At 43.3% G+C, this 17,925-nt stretch overlaps 1 protein-coding gene across 4 annotated transcripts in view; it reads left to right on the plus strand.

The window, feature by feature from the left end:
- Window positions 1-17,925, plus strand: part of LOC121540575 (voltage-dependent calcium channel subunit alpha-2/delta-4) — a 73,117-nt gene that overhangs the window by 46,784 nt on the left and 8,408 nt on the right. For 3 of the 4 annotated variants that reach the window (XM_041849550.2, XM_041849553.2, XM_041849552.2), the window contains 8 exons: window positions 4,667-4,728; window positions 6,933-6,947; window positions 7,219-7,263; window positions 7,385-7,447; window positions 14,422-14,492; window positions 14,920-14,995; window positions 16,282-16,334; window positions 16,483-16,538. In XM_041849550.2, the coding sequence (XP_041705484.2) occupies window positions 4,667-4,728; window positions 6,933-6,947; window positions 7,219-7,263; window positions 7,385-7,447; window positions 14,422-14,492; window positions 14,920-14,995; window positions 16,282-16,334; window positions 16,483-16,538 (441 nt within the window). The remainder of the gene's footprint in view (window positions 1-4,666; window positions 4,729-6,932; window positions 6,948-7,218; window positions 7,264-7,384; window positions 7,448-14,421; window positions 14,493-14,919; window positions 14,996-16,281; window positions 16,335-16,482; window positions 16,539-17,925) is intronic. The other variant, XM_041849551.2, reaches the window with a different exon arrangement.

The following is a 17,925-nucleotide window of genomic DNA, read 5'->3' on the forward strand; positions in this document are numbered from 1 at the left end:
CAAAACCAGAAGTCTCGATGTACTATAAAGTCTATAAAGAAGGCTATACAGTGTGTATCTATACATCTATAGAACATGTCCATTTATGTTATGTTACTTTACTACCTTATACTAAACAGTATTATTTTCATATCCACCCTGATACTAGATGTCTGTATGCAGAGTTTATATATAAGGTTATTCAGCTACATACTCTACTTTGTGTCTGCAGTCTCTTTTACATTTTATAAAGCCCTAAAGTTCTTGTTTTCATCCCAGTGCACACTACCTGCATTGCAATGCTACCTTACTGCAGTTTGGTCAATGACAATTTCCCTTGGTTGCGTTTAGCTCCCACAAGTTTATGGATTAGTTCACTCTGATAATTGCATTGGAATGAGGGGGAAAACATTCACGGTAAAAAAAAAAATGTCTTACCTGCAAACAGACTCAATGCATTACCCTTGTATCTGGAATATTATTTCACAAGAAGCATAGAGAAAACCTCCCCAACAACAGATACTTCTACACGCAACACACACACACTCTCTCTCTCTCTCTCTCTCTCTCTCTCTCTCTCTCTCTCTCTCTCTCTCTCTCTCTCTCTCTCTCTCTCTCTCTCTCTCTCTCTCTCTCTCTCTCTCTCTCACACACACTCACACACACACACACACACACACACACACACACAAACACAAACACACACACAGCCAATGCATTACTCACCATCTGGTGATGTCTCAGCCTCCAAAGTGCTATAGCTCTTAAAATAATTATGCAAGAAAAGTGCTTCAGTAGTATCTTTTATCCTCCCTGTGTTGCTGCTAACTGAGGTGTTTGGAGAAAGGTCCTTTAACTGCCTGTGGTTCAGTTCAGCTGTGTGTCCTGCTGTATGTCTGTGTATCCTGGATGCTGGGGTCCCAAGGGTAGAAACACATGCTCGTAAACTCCTGTCTTCTCGTCTGCTTTCTCCTTCCCTCTGCCTCTCGGAGCAGTCTCTCTCTCTCTCTCTCTCTCTCTCTCTCTCTCTCTCTCTCTCTCTCTCTCTCTCTCTCTCTCTCTCTCTCTCTCTCTCTCTCTCTCTCTCTCTTCCTCTCAGGTCCTCTTTCCGACTGTGCTTTCCTGGTAGTCTGAGTACACTACTGTCCAGAGGTTCAGTCTAGCTGAGTGTGTGTGTGTGTGTGTGTGTGTGTGTGTGTGTGTGTGTGTGCATGTGTGTGTGTGCATGAAGCTTGGTTTGACAAAAAGAGTAACAGAGTGTGGTGCAGCTGTGTAAGCTCTCACACTGAATGAAAAAGAGAGAGAGAGAGAGAGAGGGGGAGAGAGAGAAAAGAGAGAGGTAGTGAGGGCAGGAGGAATCAGCTGATGTAGCTCAGTACCTCACAGAGGATCAGAGTGTCTCTATAGACCATTGTAAATCCTGGACCCTGAGCTGCGTTTATCCTAAAATGCCCAGTGATGGTCGGTTTGTGTGTTTGTGCCTCTTTTTCCATTATTTTCAGCTTTGCATCTGGTGGAAGACTATTGACTGCAGCAAAGCAGCAAAACAATAAAAGCACCTCTGCTGCACCAGTGGCTAGTGCCAGGCAGCAAGGCAGCAAGGCAGCAAGGCAGCAAGGCAGCCAGGCAGCAAGGCAGCAAGGCAGCAAGGCAGCAAGGCAGCAAGGCAGCAAGGCAGCAAGGCAGCCAGGCAGCAAGGCAGCAAGGCAGCAAGGCAGCAAGGCAGCAAGGCAGCCAGGCAGCAAGGCAGCAAGGCACCAAGGCAGCAAGGCAGCAAGACAGCAAGGCAGCCAGGCAGCCAGGCAGCCAGGCAGCCAGGCAGCCAGGCAGCAAGGCAGCAAGGCAGCCAGGCAGCAAGGCAGCAAGGCAGCAAGGCAGCCAGGCAGCAAGGCAGCAAGGCAGCAAGGCAGCAAGGCAGCCAGGCAGCAAGGCAGCCAGGCAGCAAGGCAGCAAGGCAGCAAGGCAGCAAGGCAGCCAGCCTTCCACCGATAAGGATCATGTCATTATGAGATAGACAGAATCTGTTCTTCACATATTCTGCTGTGTCATTGGTCTTGCTGGAAAGGTATTCAATGTCTGACAAGGAGGTATAGGTCTTCTGATAGGCTCCTCCTCTATTCTGTCCAATAAGAGGTCACCAACAACTTACTCTACTCCAAGAGGGGGCTTAAAGGTGTGTCTTTGTTATCAAGTGGTCATTGGTGTTGAATATCACCTTGTCATTCATTCAGTCAGTCAGTCTGTCAGTCTACCATTCAGTTAATATGTCAGTCAGTCAGTCATTCATTCAGTCAGTCAGTCTGTCAGTCATTTCAGTCAGTCAGTCAGTCAGTGTGTGTGGTGCCCAGACTGCAGATGACATGGTTTTGGTCAGAAGATCTCATTAGTAGAGTGATCAGACTGTGTGTTTGTGTGTGCATCGTACCGACACTACATGACCAAAATACACTACACACCTGCTCGTCAAACATCTCATTCCAAAATCTTGGGCATTAATATGGAGTTGGTCCCCCCTTTGCTGCTATAACAGTCTCCACTCTTCTGGGAAGGCTTTCCACTAGATGCTGGAACATTGCTGCAGGGACTTGCTTCCATTCAGCCACAAGAGCATTAGTGAGGTTGAGCACTGATGTTGGGCAATTAGGCCTGGCTCACAGTCGGCGTTCCAATTCATCCCAAAGGTGTTCAATGGGGTTGAGATCAGGGCTCTGTGCAGGCCAGTCAAGTTCTTCCACACCGATCTTGACAAACCATTTCTGTATGGACCTCGCTTTGTGCACGGGGGCATTGTCATGCTGAAACAGGAAAGGGCCTTCCCCAAACTGTTGCCACAAAAAGTTGGAAGCACAGAATGCTCTAGAATGTCATTGTATGCTGTAGCATTAAGATTTCCCTTCACTGGAACTAGGGGGCCAGATGGTGAAGCGTGATTCATCAATCCAGAGAACGCATTTCCACTCCTCCAGAGGCCAATGGCGGGGCGAGCTTTACACCACTCCAGTCGACGCTTGGCATTGTGCATGGTGATCTTAGGCTTGTGAGCATTGCAACCCATTTCATGAAGCTCCGGACAAACAGTTATTGTGCTGACGTTGATTCCAGAGGTGGGTTTGGAACTCGGTAGTGAGTGTTTTTACACGCTACACACTTTAGCACTTGGCGGTCCCGTTCTGTGAGCTTGTGTGGCCTAGCACTTCGCGGCTGAGCCGTTGTTGCTCCTAGACGTTTCCACTTCACAATAAGAGCACTTACAGTTGACTGGGGCAGCTCTAGCAGGGCAGAAATTTGACGAACTGACTTGTTGGAAAGGTGGCATCCTATGATGGTTCCACGATGAAAGTCACTGAGTTCTTCAGTAAGGCCATTCTACTGCCAATGTTTGCCTACGGAGCTGTGAGGGGAACGGCACCTCCTTACCTTCAGGCTCTGATCAGACCCTACACCCAAACAAGGGCACTACGTTCATCCACCTCTGGCCTGCTAGCCCCCCTACCTCTACGGAAGCACAGTTCCCGCTCAGCCCAGTCAAAACTATTCGCTGCTCTGGCACCCCAATGGTGGAACAAGCTCCCCCATGACGCCAGGACAGCGGAGTCACTGACCACCTTCCGGAGACACTTGAAACCCTACCTCTTTAAGGAATACCTGGAATAGTATCAAAGTAATCCCCCCCACTCCCCCACCCCCCCATAAAAAAAAGGGTGGTTGTCCCACTGGCTATCATAAATTGAATGCACCAATTTGTAAGTCGCTCTGGATAAGAGCGTCTGCTAAATGATGTAAATGTAAATGTAAATGTATGGAGACTGCATCGCTGTGTGCTCGATTTTATACAACTGTCAGCAACTGGTATGGCTGAAATAGCCAAATCCACTCATTTGAAGGGGTGTCCACATACTTTTGTATATATTGTGTACCTGCCTGCATGTGTGAGCCATCGTAAACATTAGAGTAAATTGCATAATTACTAGATTAGATGAGATTAGATGAGATGAGATTAGATGAGATGAGATTAGATGAGATTAGATGAGATGAGATTAGATGAGATTAGATGAGATTAGATGAGATTAGATTAGATGAGATTAGATGAGATTAGATGAGATGAGATTAGATGAGATGAGATTAGATGAGATTAGATGAGATTAGATAGTACTTTATTGTCTGTTATTCACAGAAATTGCACTGCGTCAAAAGAGATCCACAACAAAAAGAGAGACATGATATAGGCATATCATCAGACAATCAATAGCTAATTACCATTTTAACAAGACAATTAAGTAACCATCTGATGAAATGAAGCATTGTTATCTCACAACACAGAACTCTGCAGAGATATCAACAAGCACAGAGCTACTGTGAAAGCCTGGTAGGTGTTGTCATAGTCTCACCCTTCCCAGACATTGTTTACCTGTAACGCACGCCTCACGCTAGCTCGTCAGTGTTTACACAGTGACCATTTGCATGCAAACAGCAGCAGCCTGATCCTAACTGTGCAAACTGCATAGAGGTGAACTGAAGGCCTGATTGATTTCCTGTCCCACTGTAATGCCCAACGCCACACCCACCCAGCCTCTCAGTAGTCTCTCACAGACGAACACAGTAAACTTAGGCTTCAGGGTTTTTGCAGAGTCCATGCTTTCCTCTCTCAACTGACCTGTGTGTGTGTGTGTGTGTGTTCTATTTTTAGCCATTGGGGTGCAGATGTCCTTGGAGATGCTGGAGAAGAGGCTATGGACCATTGCCTTTCAGGTGAGGGAGCAACACAGACAAACACAAGTACACACAAACGTACTCACACACACACAAGCACACACAAACGTACTCACACACACACACAAACACAAGCACACACAAACACGCACACACAAACACAAGCGCACACACACACACACAAACATACACACACACAACCACAAACGCACACACACACTCAGCTCCCCAACAATATACCACACTACTGACACAAATCCATCTCTGGCTCAGTTGGTAAGAGCATGGTAATGTCAAGGTCACAGGATCAATTCCTGCAGGGTTCACATACAGTGAGGGAAATAAGTATTTGATCCCCTGCTGATTTTGTAAGTTTGCCCACTGACAAAGACATGATCAGTCTATAATTTTAATGGTAGGTTTATTTGAACAGTGAGAGACAGAATAACAACAAAAAAATCCAGAAAAACACGTCAAAAATGTTATAAATTGATTTGCATTTTAATGGAGGGAAATAAGTATTTGACCCCTCTGCAAAACATGACTTAGTACTTGGTGGCAAAACCCTTGTTGGCAATCACAGAGGTCAGATGTTTCTTGTAGTTGGCCACCAGGTTTGCACACATCTCAGGAGGGATTTTGTCCCACTCCTCTTTGCAGATCTTCTCCAAGTCATTAAGGTTTCGAGGCTGACGTTTGGCAACTCTAACCTTCAGCTCCCTCAACAGATTTTCTATGGGATTAAGGTCTGGAGACTGGCTAGGCCACTCCAGGACCTTAATGTGCTTCTTCTTGAGCCACTCCTTTGTTGCCTTGGCCGTGTGTTTTGGGTCATTGTCATGCTGGAATACCCATCCACGACCCATTTTCAATGCCCTGGCTGAGGGAAGGAGGTTCTCACCCAAGATTTGACAGTACATGGCCCCGTCCATCGTCCCTTTGATGCGGTGAAGTTGTCCTGTCCCCTTAGCAGAAAAACACCCCCAAAGCATAATGTTTCCACCTCCATGTTTGACGGTGGGGATGGTGTTCTTGGGGTCATACCATTCCTCCTCCTCCAAACACGGCGAGTTGAGTTGATGCCAAAGAGCTCGATTTTGGTCTCATCTGACCACAACACTTTCACCCAATTCTCCTCTGAATCATTCAGATGTTCATTGGCAAACTTCAGACGGCCCTGTATCTGTGCTTTCTTGAGCAGGGGGACCATGCGGGCGCTGCAGAATTTCAGTCCTTCACGGCGTAGTGTGTTACCAATTGTTTTCTTGGTGACTATGGTCCAGGCTGCCTTGAGATCATTGACAAGATCCTCCCGTGTAGTTCTGGGCTGATTCCTTACCGTTCTCATGATCATTGCAACTCCAGGAGGTGAGATCTTGCATGGAGCCCCAGGCCGAGGGAGATTGACAGTTATTTTGTGTTTCTTCCATTTGCGAATAATCGCACCAACTGTTGTCACCTTCTCACCAAGCTGCTTGGCGATGGTCTTGTAGCCCATTCCAGCCTTGTGTAGATCTACAATCTCTTCCCTGACATCCTTGGAGAGCTCTTTGGTCTTGGCGATGGTGGAGAGTTTGGAATCTGATTGATTGATTGCTTCTGTGGACAGGTGTCTTTTATACAGGTAACAAACTGAGATTAGGAGCACTCCTTTTAAGAGTGTGCTCCTAATCTCAGCTCGTTACCTGTATAAAAGACACCTGGGAGCCAGAAATATTTCTGATTGAAAGGGGGTAAAATACTTATTTCCCTCATTAAAATGCAAATCAATTTATAACATTTTTGACATGCGTTTTTCTGGATTTTTTTGTTGTTATTCTGTCTCTCACTGTTCAAATAAACCTACCATTAAAATTATAGACTGATCAGTTCTTTATCAGTGGGCAAACATACAAAATCAGCAGGGGATCAAATACATTTTTCCCTCACTGTACACACAATGTGTGCACTCACTACAGATGTAGGATCTTAATTTGAGCCAGTTTGCTACAGCAGGAAAATAATCCTGCAGCAACAGGAAATGTGAATTATTATGTGGATTATAATTAATGGACATTTTTGTAGGGGTTGATACATTTTTCGTAAGGTAAAGTAAAGTCTGAAATATCAGCAACAAAAGCGTGATCCAATGAAGATCCTACATATGTATATTTTGGATTATCTGCTAAATGCTAATAGTTTATCATCTCTCTGCTTCTTTGTTTTTCTCCTGATCTACCTCTGTCTCTCACCTCCACTCACAGCCCGCTGACACAGATGTACGTAAACAGGGACCTTTTACTTTCTGTTGATACAGTACATTAACTCCTCTCTGGAGTATAGAAGTTATCACACCATATTGACCGGCTGTAGAACCAGTCATGTTTATGTTGTTGTTACTGTGGTTAATATGTTCCAAATCCATATACAGCTGTCAGTCACATGATTCTTGTGATTCTGAGTGGTGGTCAACCTTCTTATTCATTACCTTGACCTCTCTCTCTCTCTCTCTCTCTCTCTCTCTCTCTCTCTCTCTCTCTCTCTCTCCAGTGTACTGAAGTGGAAGGTGTCTGCCCTCTCAGCTGTCAGAGCACTGTAAGTACTGAGCCTATTCTGCAGTGTTGGAGTCAGTTCCCATTCAATTCATGAATGTCAATATCATAATTGAATAAGTGCCAATACTGTTTAACTAATGTTCTGTCTCCTATTCCTCCAGGATGTGAACTGTTTCCTTGTGGACAGCAACGGCTTCATCATAGTCTCTAAAGAGAGGTCAGAGGTAAGTAATTGACAGCATTACCACCCAGTGACCCGAACAGATCAAACCAATCCATACAGCTAACACCACCGTCATACACCAGTTGACAATTCTTATGTAACCCACATCTAGTCTAGTACATAATATTTGCTTTATTATATAATGAATGATAACTGTGGTTAATGAACATGTTGAACCTTTTGATAAGCAGATCAGCAGACCAGGGGAGGGATCATTTATATAATCACAGTCTGGTCGGCTTGACCATGTAAATACACATAAGGTCAGGTGATCGCATCTTACAGTTTTTTTTGATTGCTTAAGCACGATTTTCAAAACAGGGCCCGTGTTTTCAAAACACTACACACAATTAGCACAACCACACACCCAATTAGCAAAACACTACAGATCCTTTGCAAAATTAAACACTCTTGTAAAAACTATACACTTCTTTTTAAAAACCACACTTTGTTACCATATGAAACACACACGTTTCACATTACTATACTCTGTTTGCACGAGTTACACTCTGCTGTGATAAACCTAAAACACTTTTAGCACTTCTACTTCCCTATGATTAGGGTAGGCTACTCTCAACAAAGTACAAATATAATGTATATTCACCAAACACTACACAAGACCAATGTTGCAGACTGAAGAAACTCATTTATTTCTCAACACGCCCAAAATGTTGACATGGAGATTCATAATACTGTAACCAAACGTCACTTTACGTATTGTAAGTTCAAAAAAAATTTAAAAAAATAACTAGACATTGTCTCTTCGCCTAGCTGGATCTGGCCAGAGAATTTCATCAACATCGCAGGCAATGTTGTCATTAGCAAGACACCTTGGAAAGAAACGTCTTGAATGACGAATCCATCCTTGCATTGCTGCTACCTCCATCTGGTCACAGGCCTCCTCCATGGCTTGGATGAGGGGTACCTCAGCCTGGAGACGGAGATCATATACCTTCCACCGCCATGCCGAGAAAAACTCTTCTATAGGGTTGAGGAATGGAGAGTATGGTGGAAGATATAGGACGGTGAAATGTGGATGTTGCTGAAACCAGTTCTGAACCAGAGCAGAGCGGTGGAAAGACACATTGTCCCAGACAACAATGTATTGCATATGATCGATTTGATTTGCTGCTGTTATGTTGTGCAATTGGTCCAAGAATGTAAGTATGAGTGCTGTGTTGTAAGGGCCCATATGGGCATGGCGGTGGAGGACCCCATTCTGTGTAATGGCTGCACAGAGTGTTATATTACCCCCACGTTGCCCTGGGACATTGACTATAGCCCTGTGGCCAATGATGTTTCTTCCCCTCCTTCGTGTTCTCGTCAGGTTGAACCCAGCCTCATCTACGTAAATGAACTCATGCTGGATCTCCTCTCCATCCATTCGTAAAACTCTCTGAAAAACAGTGTCAGGCAAAATTGTGTAGTTCAGTGTAGATCTAGTATACATATTACAGTACAGTAAAAGATTATGAGACGGTATGCAAGATCACACTGCTAAAGTGAATACATACCTCTGCATAATCATGCCGCAGTCGCTTTCACCCTTTCGAATTGCGCTCGAAAGGCACTCGATAAATTTGCTTCATTTGAATATGTTTTTTTTTAGGATGCGTGCCAGTGTTGATGTTGAGACCTGATGGATATCGTTGAAAATGGCGTGGTTATTGACAATGTTAGCTTGGAGCTGCTTGAGTGTTATAGCATTGTTGGCCAAAACCATGTTTACTATCTCCCTCTCTTGCTGTTCTGTGAACATAGGAGGCCTTCCCCCTTGTCGTCCCTGACCCTCAATCCTATGTAGAAAAAAAAACAGTATACAATAGTACAGTAATTTCACAGGAAAAGGTAACAGAAGTGCTGATAGTGCATAGAATATAGTACTGTAAGCAGTTACTGAAACCGTGCAGATGTTTTTGATATGATGATATTTTTACAATACCTATTTTCCAGTCGAAATGTTCTCATCACACTTGCCACTGTATATCGGCTTAGATTTGGCTGTACTCGCAGTCCAGCCTCCCTCAGCGTCAGGCCGTGGTTGACAATGTGGTCAACCAGTGTTGCGCGGATCTCATTTGTCAGATTCGGTCCTCTTTGAGCACCTTCTTGTCTTCCTCTTCCTCTTCCTCTTCCTCCCCTTCCTCCTCCTCCTCCTCCTCCTCCTCCTCCTCCTCGTTCTCCTCCTCATCCTCCTCGTTCTCCTCGTCCTCCTCGTCCTCCTCGTTCTCCTCGTTCTCCTCGTCCTCCTCCTCGTTCTCCTCGTCCTCCTCCTCGTTCTCCTCGTTCTCCTCGTCGTCCTCCTCCTCCTCCTCCTCCTCCTCGTCTTACTCTTTCTCTGACTCTTTCCATTGTGCTTGAAGACCGATGAACTCACCTGCTGCTTTTTATAGTGCTTATACACCTGATTGGTGTGTCTACAATTAAGCAAACGAGTGTTTGCACACCTGATGACTGTGTTGAACCAATTGGTTGGACGGTGTGGTAATTTGACAGTCAGTGCTTTGGTATTGCAAGGACGTGACTTCATGATAGATTTTTGTGTGTAATGTATGTTAAGTGTGTTTAGTGTTTTGCAAATCACTGTGTGTAGAGTTTTGCAACAAGTGTAAGGTTGACAATGTGCTTATAGTTGTGCAAATATGGGCTGATGTTTTGCTTCTTGAGTGTAAGGTTTTGCTAATAGTGTACTACTTTTAATTTTAGTGTGTAAGCAATCCAAAAAAACTGTAAGCAGCACCTGACTGTCCTCAGCAATCGTTTTAAACAGGGTATCATGTTGGCCAAGTAAAATGCCCTGATTGGCTATGGCAGTCCAAATTTGAGTGCACTCTGGGGTGGTATCCGAGCTACTGTCTGCTGGGTTCATCATGGTCAGATCATACTGTTATGATTTAACTGGATAAGAACCCAAATGCAGACAAGTACACCAAGCCAGAGAAGTTTTAACAGGTTTATTTACAATGTTCAAAGTCCAGGTTTCCAAATATATGGGAAGAGCAAGTCCAGGTACAGGGAGGGTAACAGATCCAGATCAGGGCAGGTGTGGTACCGTAATGTCCTAGTGTCCGTGGTGAGTCCAAAAGAGAGGTCCGGTAATGGAGAGCAGGATGGTGGTGGCAGGAGTGAAGCGGAGGCAGGAGTCAGGTTCCAAATATATGGTCGTCTTGACTATGATCTGACGATGAGTGGTAAGTTTGACTGAGGTGAGGTGATATGGTGAATGAGCTGCAGCTGGAACCCTGACTCCCGCACACCAGACTTCACTCCTGCAATCAAGGACAGACAGAGGGGAGGGAGAGAGCAGAGAGAGCTACCTATCAGCAGTAGGCCTAACAGCCACTGTATATCGGCTTAGATTTGGCTGTACTCGCAGTCCAGCCTCCCTCAGCGTCAGGCCGTGGTTGACAATGTGGTCAACCAGTGTTGCGCGGATCTCATTTGTCAGATTCGGTCCTCTTTGAGCACCTTCTTGTCTTCCTCTTCCTCTTCCTCCCCTTCCTCCTCCTCCTCCTCCTCCTCCTCGTTCTCCTCCTCGTCCTCCTCGTTCTCCTCGTCCTCCTCGTTCTCCTCGTTCTCCTCGTCCTCCTCCTCGTTCTCCTCCTCGTTCTCCTCGTCGTCCTCCTCCTCCTCCTCCTCCTCCTCCTCGTCTTACTCTTTCTCTGACTCTTTCCATTGTGCTTGAAGACCGATGAACTCACCTGCTGCTTTTTATAGTGCTTATACACCTGATTGGTGTGTATAGAATTAAGCAAACGAGTGTTTGCACACCTGATGACTGTGTTGAACCAATTGGTTGGACGGTGTGGTAATTTGACAGTCAGTGCTTTGGTATTGCAAGGACGTGACTTCATGATAGATTTGTGTGTGTAATGTATGTTAAGTGTGTTTAGTGTTTTGCAAATCACTGTGTGTAGAGTTTTGCAACAAGTGTAAGGTTGACAATGTGCTTATAGTTGTGCAAATATGGGCTGATGTTTTGCTTCTTGAGTGTAAGGTTTTGCTAATAGTGTACTACTTTTAATTTTAGTGTGTAAGCAATCCAAAAAAACTGTAACACACTTTTTTAGAGGGCATGTTCAGTGCAGGTGTCTCCTTAGCAACAAGAGAAAGATAGATAGATAGATAGATAGATAGATAGATAGATAGATAGATAGATAGATAGATAGATAGATAGATAGATAGATAGATAGATAGATAGATAGATAGATAGATAGATAGATAGATAGATAGATAGATAGATAGATAGATAGATAGATAGATAGATAGATAGATAGATAGATAGATAGATAGATAGATAGATAGATAGATAGATAGATAGATAGATAGATAGAAAGAAAGAAAGAAAGAAAGAAAGAAAGAAAGAAAGAAAGAAAGAAAGAAAGAAAGAAAGAAAGAAAGAAAGAAAGAAAGAAAGAAAGAAAGAAAGAAAGAAAGAAAGAAAGAACAGCCTGAGTGAGCACAGCCTGGCCATAGAGTCCGGTCATCACAGGCAAACCTGGCTGCCCAGAAAGGACAGGCTGTGCTCACTCTGTCCCCAGGGAGAGGTAGAGACAGAGCTGCTTTTCCTATTACACTGTGACAAAGTCTCAAACCTAAGAGAATCTTTCTTTCCTAAAATTATAATTCATTACAAATAATTTTTAACAATAAAAGCTAAAGAAAAAAACTCATATTTATTGGGTGAAAAGCCAAAATGGGCTCTCATACAATGTGGTTTTCAGCCATGTTGAAATTAGCCTATTATTTTGACAGGGAGTCACACTGAGACCAAGGTCTCTTTTACAGATGAGCCCTGTAATTACAAAAAATATACACATCAATACACTACGAAAAGCAAAACAGAGAAACAAAACACAATCATAGAAAACAAACACATTCTTCAGTTAAAAGGTCCTCAATCAGCCGTCTGAATTGCCCTAGAGGCAATTCATACAGTATGGGTACTTTGACAATGTAAATAATTTAACTTGCCATGTCAATAAAGTCTGTTGAATTGAACTGAATTGAGAGAGAAGAGCACACTGTGAGGCAGTAAGTAACAGGCCAAAACAACATCTGGAGCACTCCTAGGATTTGAGGACACTTATGGTCCTAATCCCTGTTACACAAATGGTGATGGTGGTCCATCATGTGATGGGCTGCAGCCTAAAGGTCAAGCTGCTGCCCCATGCGGCCAGGGTCCTCTGCCAACAGCAGCCCCAGATGTGTAGGTCCAGCTGGCTGCACTGAGGACAGATGAGGCTTAGTTTGCCCTGTATGGATCTGTATATATCTCTGACCCCTAAAGCCTGTCATGTAGGCCACGAGGGGTGGGGGGTAGGGGGTGGGAGTGAGGGGGTTCACTTGTTCAATCACGGCCTACTATCTTGTAGTTGAGAGTTTCTTTGGGGTTGTGAGTTTCTTTGGGGTTGTGAGTTTCTTTGGGGTTGTGAGTTTCTTTGGGGTTATGAGTTTCTTTGGGGTTGTGAGTTTCTTTGGGGTTGTGAGTTTCTTTGGGGTTGAGAGTTTCTTTGGGGTTGTGAGTTTCTTTGGGGTTATGAGTTTCTTTGGGGTTGAGGAGGAGTGTGGGCTGGAGGAGAGTGAAACACACACACACACACACCATCTTGTTCAGCCTGTCAAAGTGTATACGCATTCCTACTGCATCACTGCCAGTCCCCGATTAAATAAAACATTTACTAACATTAAGACTACTCAGGCCAAACCAAGGATACACGTATTTCAATTTCCCCTCTTAATTCAATATGTTTATGTCTCAGTAAGGCACTAAAGCAAACCTTACTAAGCATATATTATGATAAATGCTGAGGTTAGGACTTTGACAAAGTTTTGTGGGAACACCAAGTGCTCCCCCTTTTTATTCAGAGAGAGGGATTGGGCTAAGGCAGAGCTCTGTAAATATTTAATCATTCAAGATACGGAAGGAGTACAGTGCTGACTTCAAGAAATGGGTCATAACCAACTTCCTTAGAATTTCTGATGTACATAGCTAGTACTAGAGTATGACTAAGCAGAAGCAAAGTCTAGATGCTGACTACACAACATGTAGTATGTTGGTAATAGATTTGATGGAGGACACACTGTTGTTTTGGTTCTGCATTAGATTCCTATCCTATGATGGATGCATTGTTTGCCAAGTTTTGTACCGAAACGTTGTCACATTTTTATTTCACTGCATTTCTTTCAGGTAAATAGAGCGTCAAGTTCCATTCCAAGCTCTGGCTTCAGGGACCGGAGCTCACACTCGGCATACACACACACACACTCACACACACACACACACACACACACACACAGAGACACTCTGCAAACACTGCATCTCTTAAAAAGCCACAGGGAAATTCCTCTCCTTGCCTTCTCCCTGAGATTGAAATAAAGTGTCAGCCGCAGTTAGAGAGAAAGGGGAAGAGGAGGGAGGATGACTTGTAAACTTGGACAGTGTGGCTAAAACAAAGTGTCCTTGAATAATTCTGAGTACAGGGATGTGCTACAGTAAGAGCAGGCAGACAGAGGAAAGAGAGAGGGGAGTGTACACTGTACTGTATGTGAGGTTAACTTTTCTGTCATGTTAAATAAGCTGTGACACTCATTCACAGACAACAGTATCACCCTGTGATGTGTAAAATGACTCTAACATACAGTACATGATAGTAACAGGTAAATACACCGAGGTACAGAATACTGTGTGGAGCAAGAGGGCATATTAAGTTTAGCCTCTTGTGTCTGTGTCTAATTGATGGTGTTGCTATGGGAGTTTGTGCTAGGTCATGCAGATTTGAAGCAATATTAAAGTGGTTACTAACAGGCCTGCTTCCATAGAGTAAGGTACTGAAGGCTATTCTTGGTGTTACGCAATCTCCCTCTGGTTCCATCTCTCTGACGCTAAAGAGATCCCTTGTATAGTCAGAAGGCTCCATAGACCTAGATGATGTCATCTCTGAATATAATCCGCTCCGGTCATCGTCTCTACAGGTCGGACGTTTCTTTGGGGAAGTGGACGGGTCTGTGATGGCAGCGTTGATCAAGTCGGGCATGTACAAGAAGTAAGAGGAGCTACATTATGATGGATATATATTATACCATTGATTTACCCTATTGTGCAAGGTTATGTAACCCCTAACTTTACCCTTTACTGCAGTCAAATGTATTAATATTCTTAATAATTTCATAACTAAGAAAGGTTTTCTTTTTTTTTGGCCGAAAATCCGGTGATTCTATGTCAAACGGTTTTGTTATATTTCAGTCTTCTGTGATGTATATAAATTGTAATATTGGTATGCTCAACATTGAACACATTTCAAATGTATATCTGACATGGTACAGGTGTCTTGTTTTCTTCAGTCCATAACCATGTGTGTGAGGTGTACACTTTTGTTTCAAAGTAGATTTGTTTAAAACTACTAAGAAACCCTCTGTGTGACCCTGATTTAGCCCACTGCAGTAAAAGGCTAATCGTTTTGTGTCCACCAGGGTGTCGCTGTATGACTACCAGGGAATGTGCAGATCAGGACACAGTCATTCTAGTAGTGCTCGCCCTCTGCTCAGTGTAAGTCATGCCATATAAGCATGTTTATCAATTGCTTAACCCTGAAGACGGCACTATTTGCTGAAACGTTGGTTATGTTTACCCATTACATTGTTAGGAGCATATGTAGAGTGTGGAACTTGCTCACTGACATAAATTACCTATTAATGGCTTATGATTCAAGTTACTATAAAGTGTTGCCTGCTGGTTGTATAATATGGTAACTTAACAGATGCTCTCTTCTTGTTCTCTTTCACTTGGGTTACCTGTGTTTTATTCTCTTTCAACTCTCTCCCTCTCCCTCTCTCTCTCTCTCTCGCTCTCTCTCTCTCTCTCTCTCTCTCTCTCTCGCTCTCGCTCTCTCCAACTCTCTCTCTCTCCAACTCTCTCTCTCTCTCTCTCTATCTCTCTCTCTCTCTCTCTCTCTCTCTCTCTCTCTCTCTCTCTCGCTCTCTCTCTCTCTCTCTCTCTCTCTCTCTCTCGCTCTCTCTCTCTCTCTCTCTCTCCTTCTCTCTCTCTCTCTCTCTCTCTCCTCTCTCTCGCTCTCTCCCTCCCTCCCTCTCTCTCTCTCTCCCTCTCCCTCTCTATCTCTCTCTAACTCTCTCTCTCTCTCTCTCTCTCTCTCTCTCTTTCTTTCTTTCTTTCTCTCTTGCTCTCGCTCTCGCTCTCTCTCTCTCTCTCTTTCTTTCTTTCTTTCTTTCTTTCTTTCTTTCTTTCTTTCTTTCTTTCTTTCTTTCTTTCTTTCTTTCTTTCTTTCTTTCTTTCTTTCTTTCTTTCTTTCTTTCTTTCTTTCTTTCTTTCTCTCTCTCTCTCTCTCTCTCTCTCTCTCTCTCTCTCTCTCTCTCTCTTTCTTTCTTAATTTCTTTCTTTTTTCTTTCTCTCTCTCGCTCTCTCGCTCTCTCTCCCTCTCGCTTTCTCTCTCTCCCTCTCTCTCCCTCTCTCCCTCCCTCTCTCTCTCTCTCCCTCTCCCTCTCTATCTCTCTCTCTAACTCTCTCTCTCTCTCTCTCTCTCTCTCTCTCTCTCTCTCTCTCTCTCTCTCTCTCTCTTTCTTTCTTTCTCTTCTTGCTCTCGCTCTCGCTCTCTCTCTCTCCAATTCTCTCTCTCTCTCTCTTTCTTTCTTTCTTTCTTTCTTTCTTTCTTTCTTTCTTTCTTTCTTTCTTTCTTTCTTTCTTTCTTTCTTTCTTTCTTTCTTTCTTTCTTTCTCTCTCTCTCTCTCTCGCCCTCTCTCCCTCTCTCTCCCTCTCTCCCTCTCTCCCTCTCTCTCCCCCTCTCTCTCTCTCTCTCTCTCTCTTTTTACTTCCTGTAGCCTTTCTACGGCCTTGCTGCAGTGATTAAATGGTTCTTCTCTCACATGTTGATGTAAGTGTGAGATGCACTTTTCAGGCTGAGTTTGGGAGAAATTGTCTTTATATGCTGTTTGTCATCAGTCTAGTGTAAAGTTGTTTTGAACTGAACTGAATTGTTTTTGACACTTCATTTTCTTTCCAACAACTCTACTTATGTACAGGTTCTTACTGGAGTTCAACTTCTGTGGGCTGTGGCACTCGGATTACGTTGTAGACGGTAAATGCTCTCAATACTTTGTGTGACAAAGACCATTGCAAAGAGGTTTGGATACATACTTGTGGAGGGAGAGTCCTACACCAACCCCATCACTTCAAATCAAATCAAATCAAAATTGATTGGTCGCGTACACAGATTTGCAGATGTTATCGCAGGTGCAGCAAAATGCTTGTGTTTCTAGCTCCAACAGTGCAGTAACACCTAGTAATACAAAATAAAATAAAACAATACACACATAATCCAGAAAAATATGAAAATAAGAAATGTCAGAAGGAGCAATGTCAGTGACCGGAATATAAATATACAGTTGAAGTCGGAAGTTTACATAAACCTTAGCCAAATATATTTAAACTCAGTTTTTCACATTTAATCCTAGTAAAAATTCCCTGTCTTAGGTCAGTTAGGATCACCACTTTATTTTAAGAATGTGAAATGTCAGAATAATAGTAGAGAGAATGATTTATTTGAGCTTTTATTTCTTTCATCACATTCCCAGTGGGTCAGAAGTTTACATACACTCAATTAGTATTTGGTAGCATTGCCTTTAAATTGTTTAACGTGGGTCAAACGTTTCGGGTAGCCTTCCACAAGCTTCAAATCAAATCAAATCAAATCAAATTTTATTGGTCACATGCGCCGAATACAACAGGTGCAGACATTACAGTGAAATGCTTACTTACAGCCCTTAACCAACAGTGCATTTATTTTAAACAAAAAAAGTAAGAATAAAACAACAACAAAAAAAGTGTTGAGAAAAAAAGAGCAGAAGTAAAATAAAGTGACAGTAGGGAGGCTATATATACAGTAAAATAAAGTGACAGTAGGGAGGCTATATCAAATCAAATCAAATTTTATTGGTCACATGCGCCGAATACAACAGGTGCAGACATTACAGTGAAATGCTTACTTACAGCCCTTAACCAACAGTGCATTTATTTTAAACAAAAAAAGTAAGAATAAAACAACAACAAAAAAAGTGTTGAGAAAAAAAGAGCAGAAGTAAAAATAAAGTGACAGTAGGGAGGCTATATATACAATAGAATAAAGTGACAGTAGGGGAGGCTATATATACAGGGGGGTACCGTTGCATAGTCAATGTGCGGGGGCACCGACTAGTTGAGGTAGTTGAGGTAATATGTACATGTGGGTAGAGTTAAAGTGACTATGCATAAATACTTAACAGAGTAGCAGCAGCGTAAAAGTATGGGGTGGGGGGCAGTGCAAATAGTCCGGGTAGCCATGATTAGCTGTTCAGGAGTCTTATGGCTTGGGGGTAGAAGCTGTTGAGAAGTCTTTTGGACCTAGACTTGGCACTCCGGTACCGCTTGCCGTGCGGTAGCAGAGAGAACAGTCTATGACTAGGGTGACTGGAGTCTTTGACAATTTT

Source organism: Coregonus clupeaformis, chromosome 26 (genome assembly GCF_020615455.1).
Source record: "Coregonus clupeaformis isolate EN_2021a chromosome 26, ASM2061545v1, whole genome shotgun sequence".
Taxonomy (NCBI): domain Eukaryota; kingdom Metazoa; phylum Chordata; class Actinopteri; order Salmoniformes; family Salmonidae; genus Coregonus; species Coregonus clupeaformis.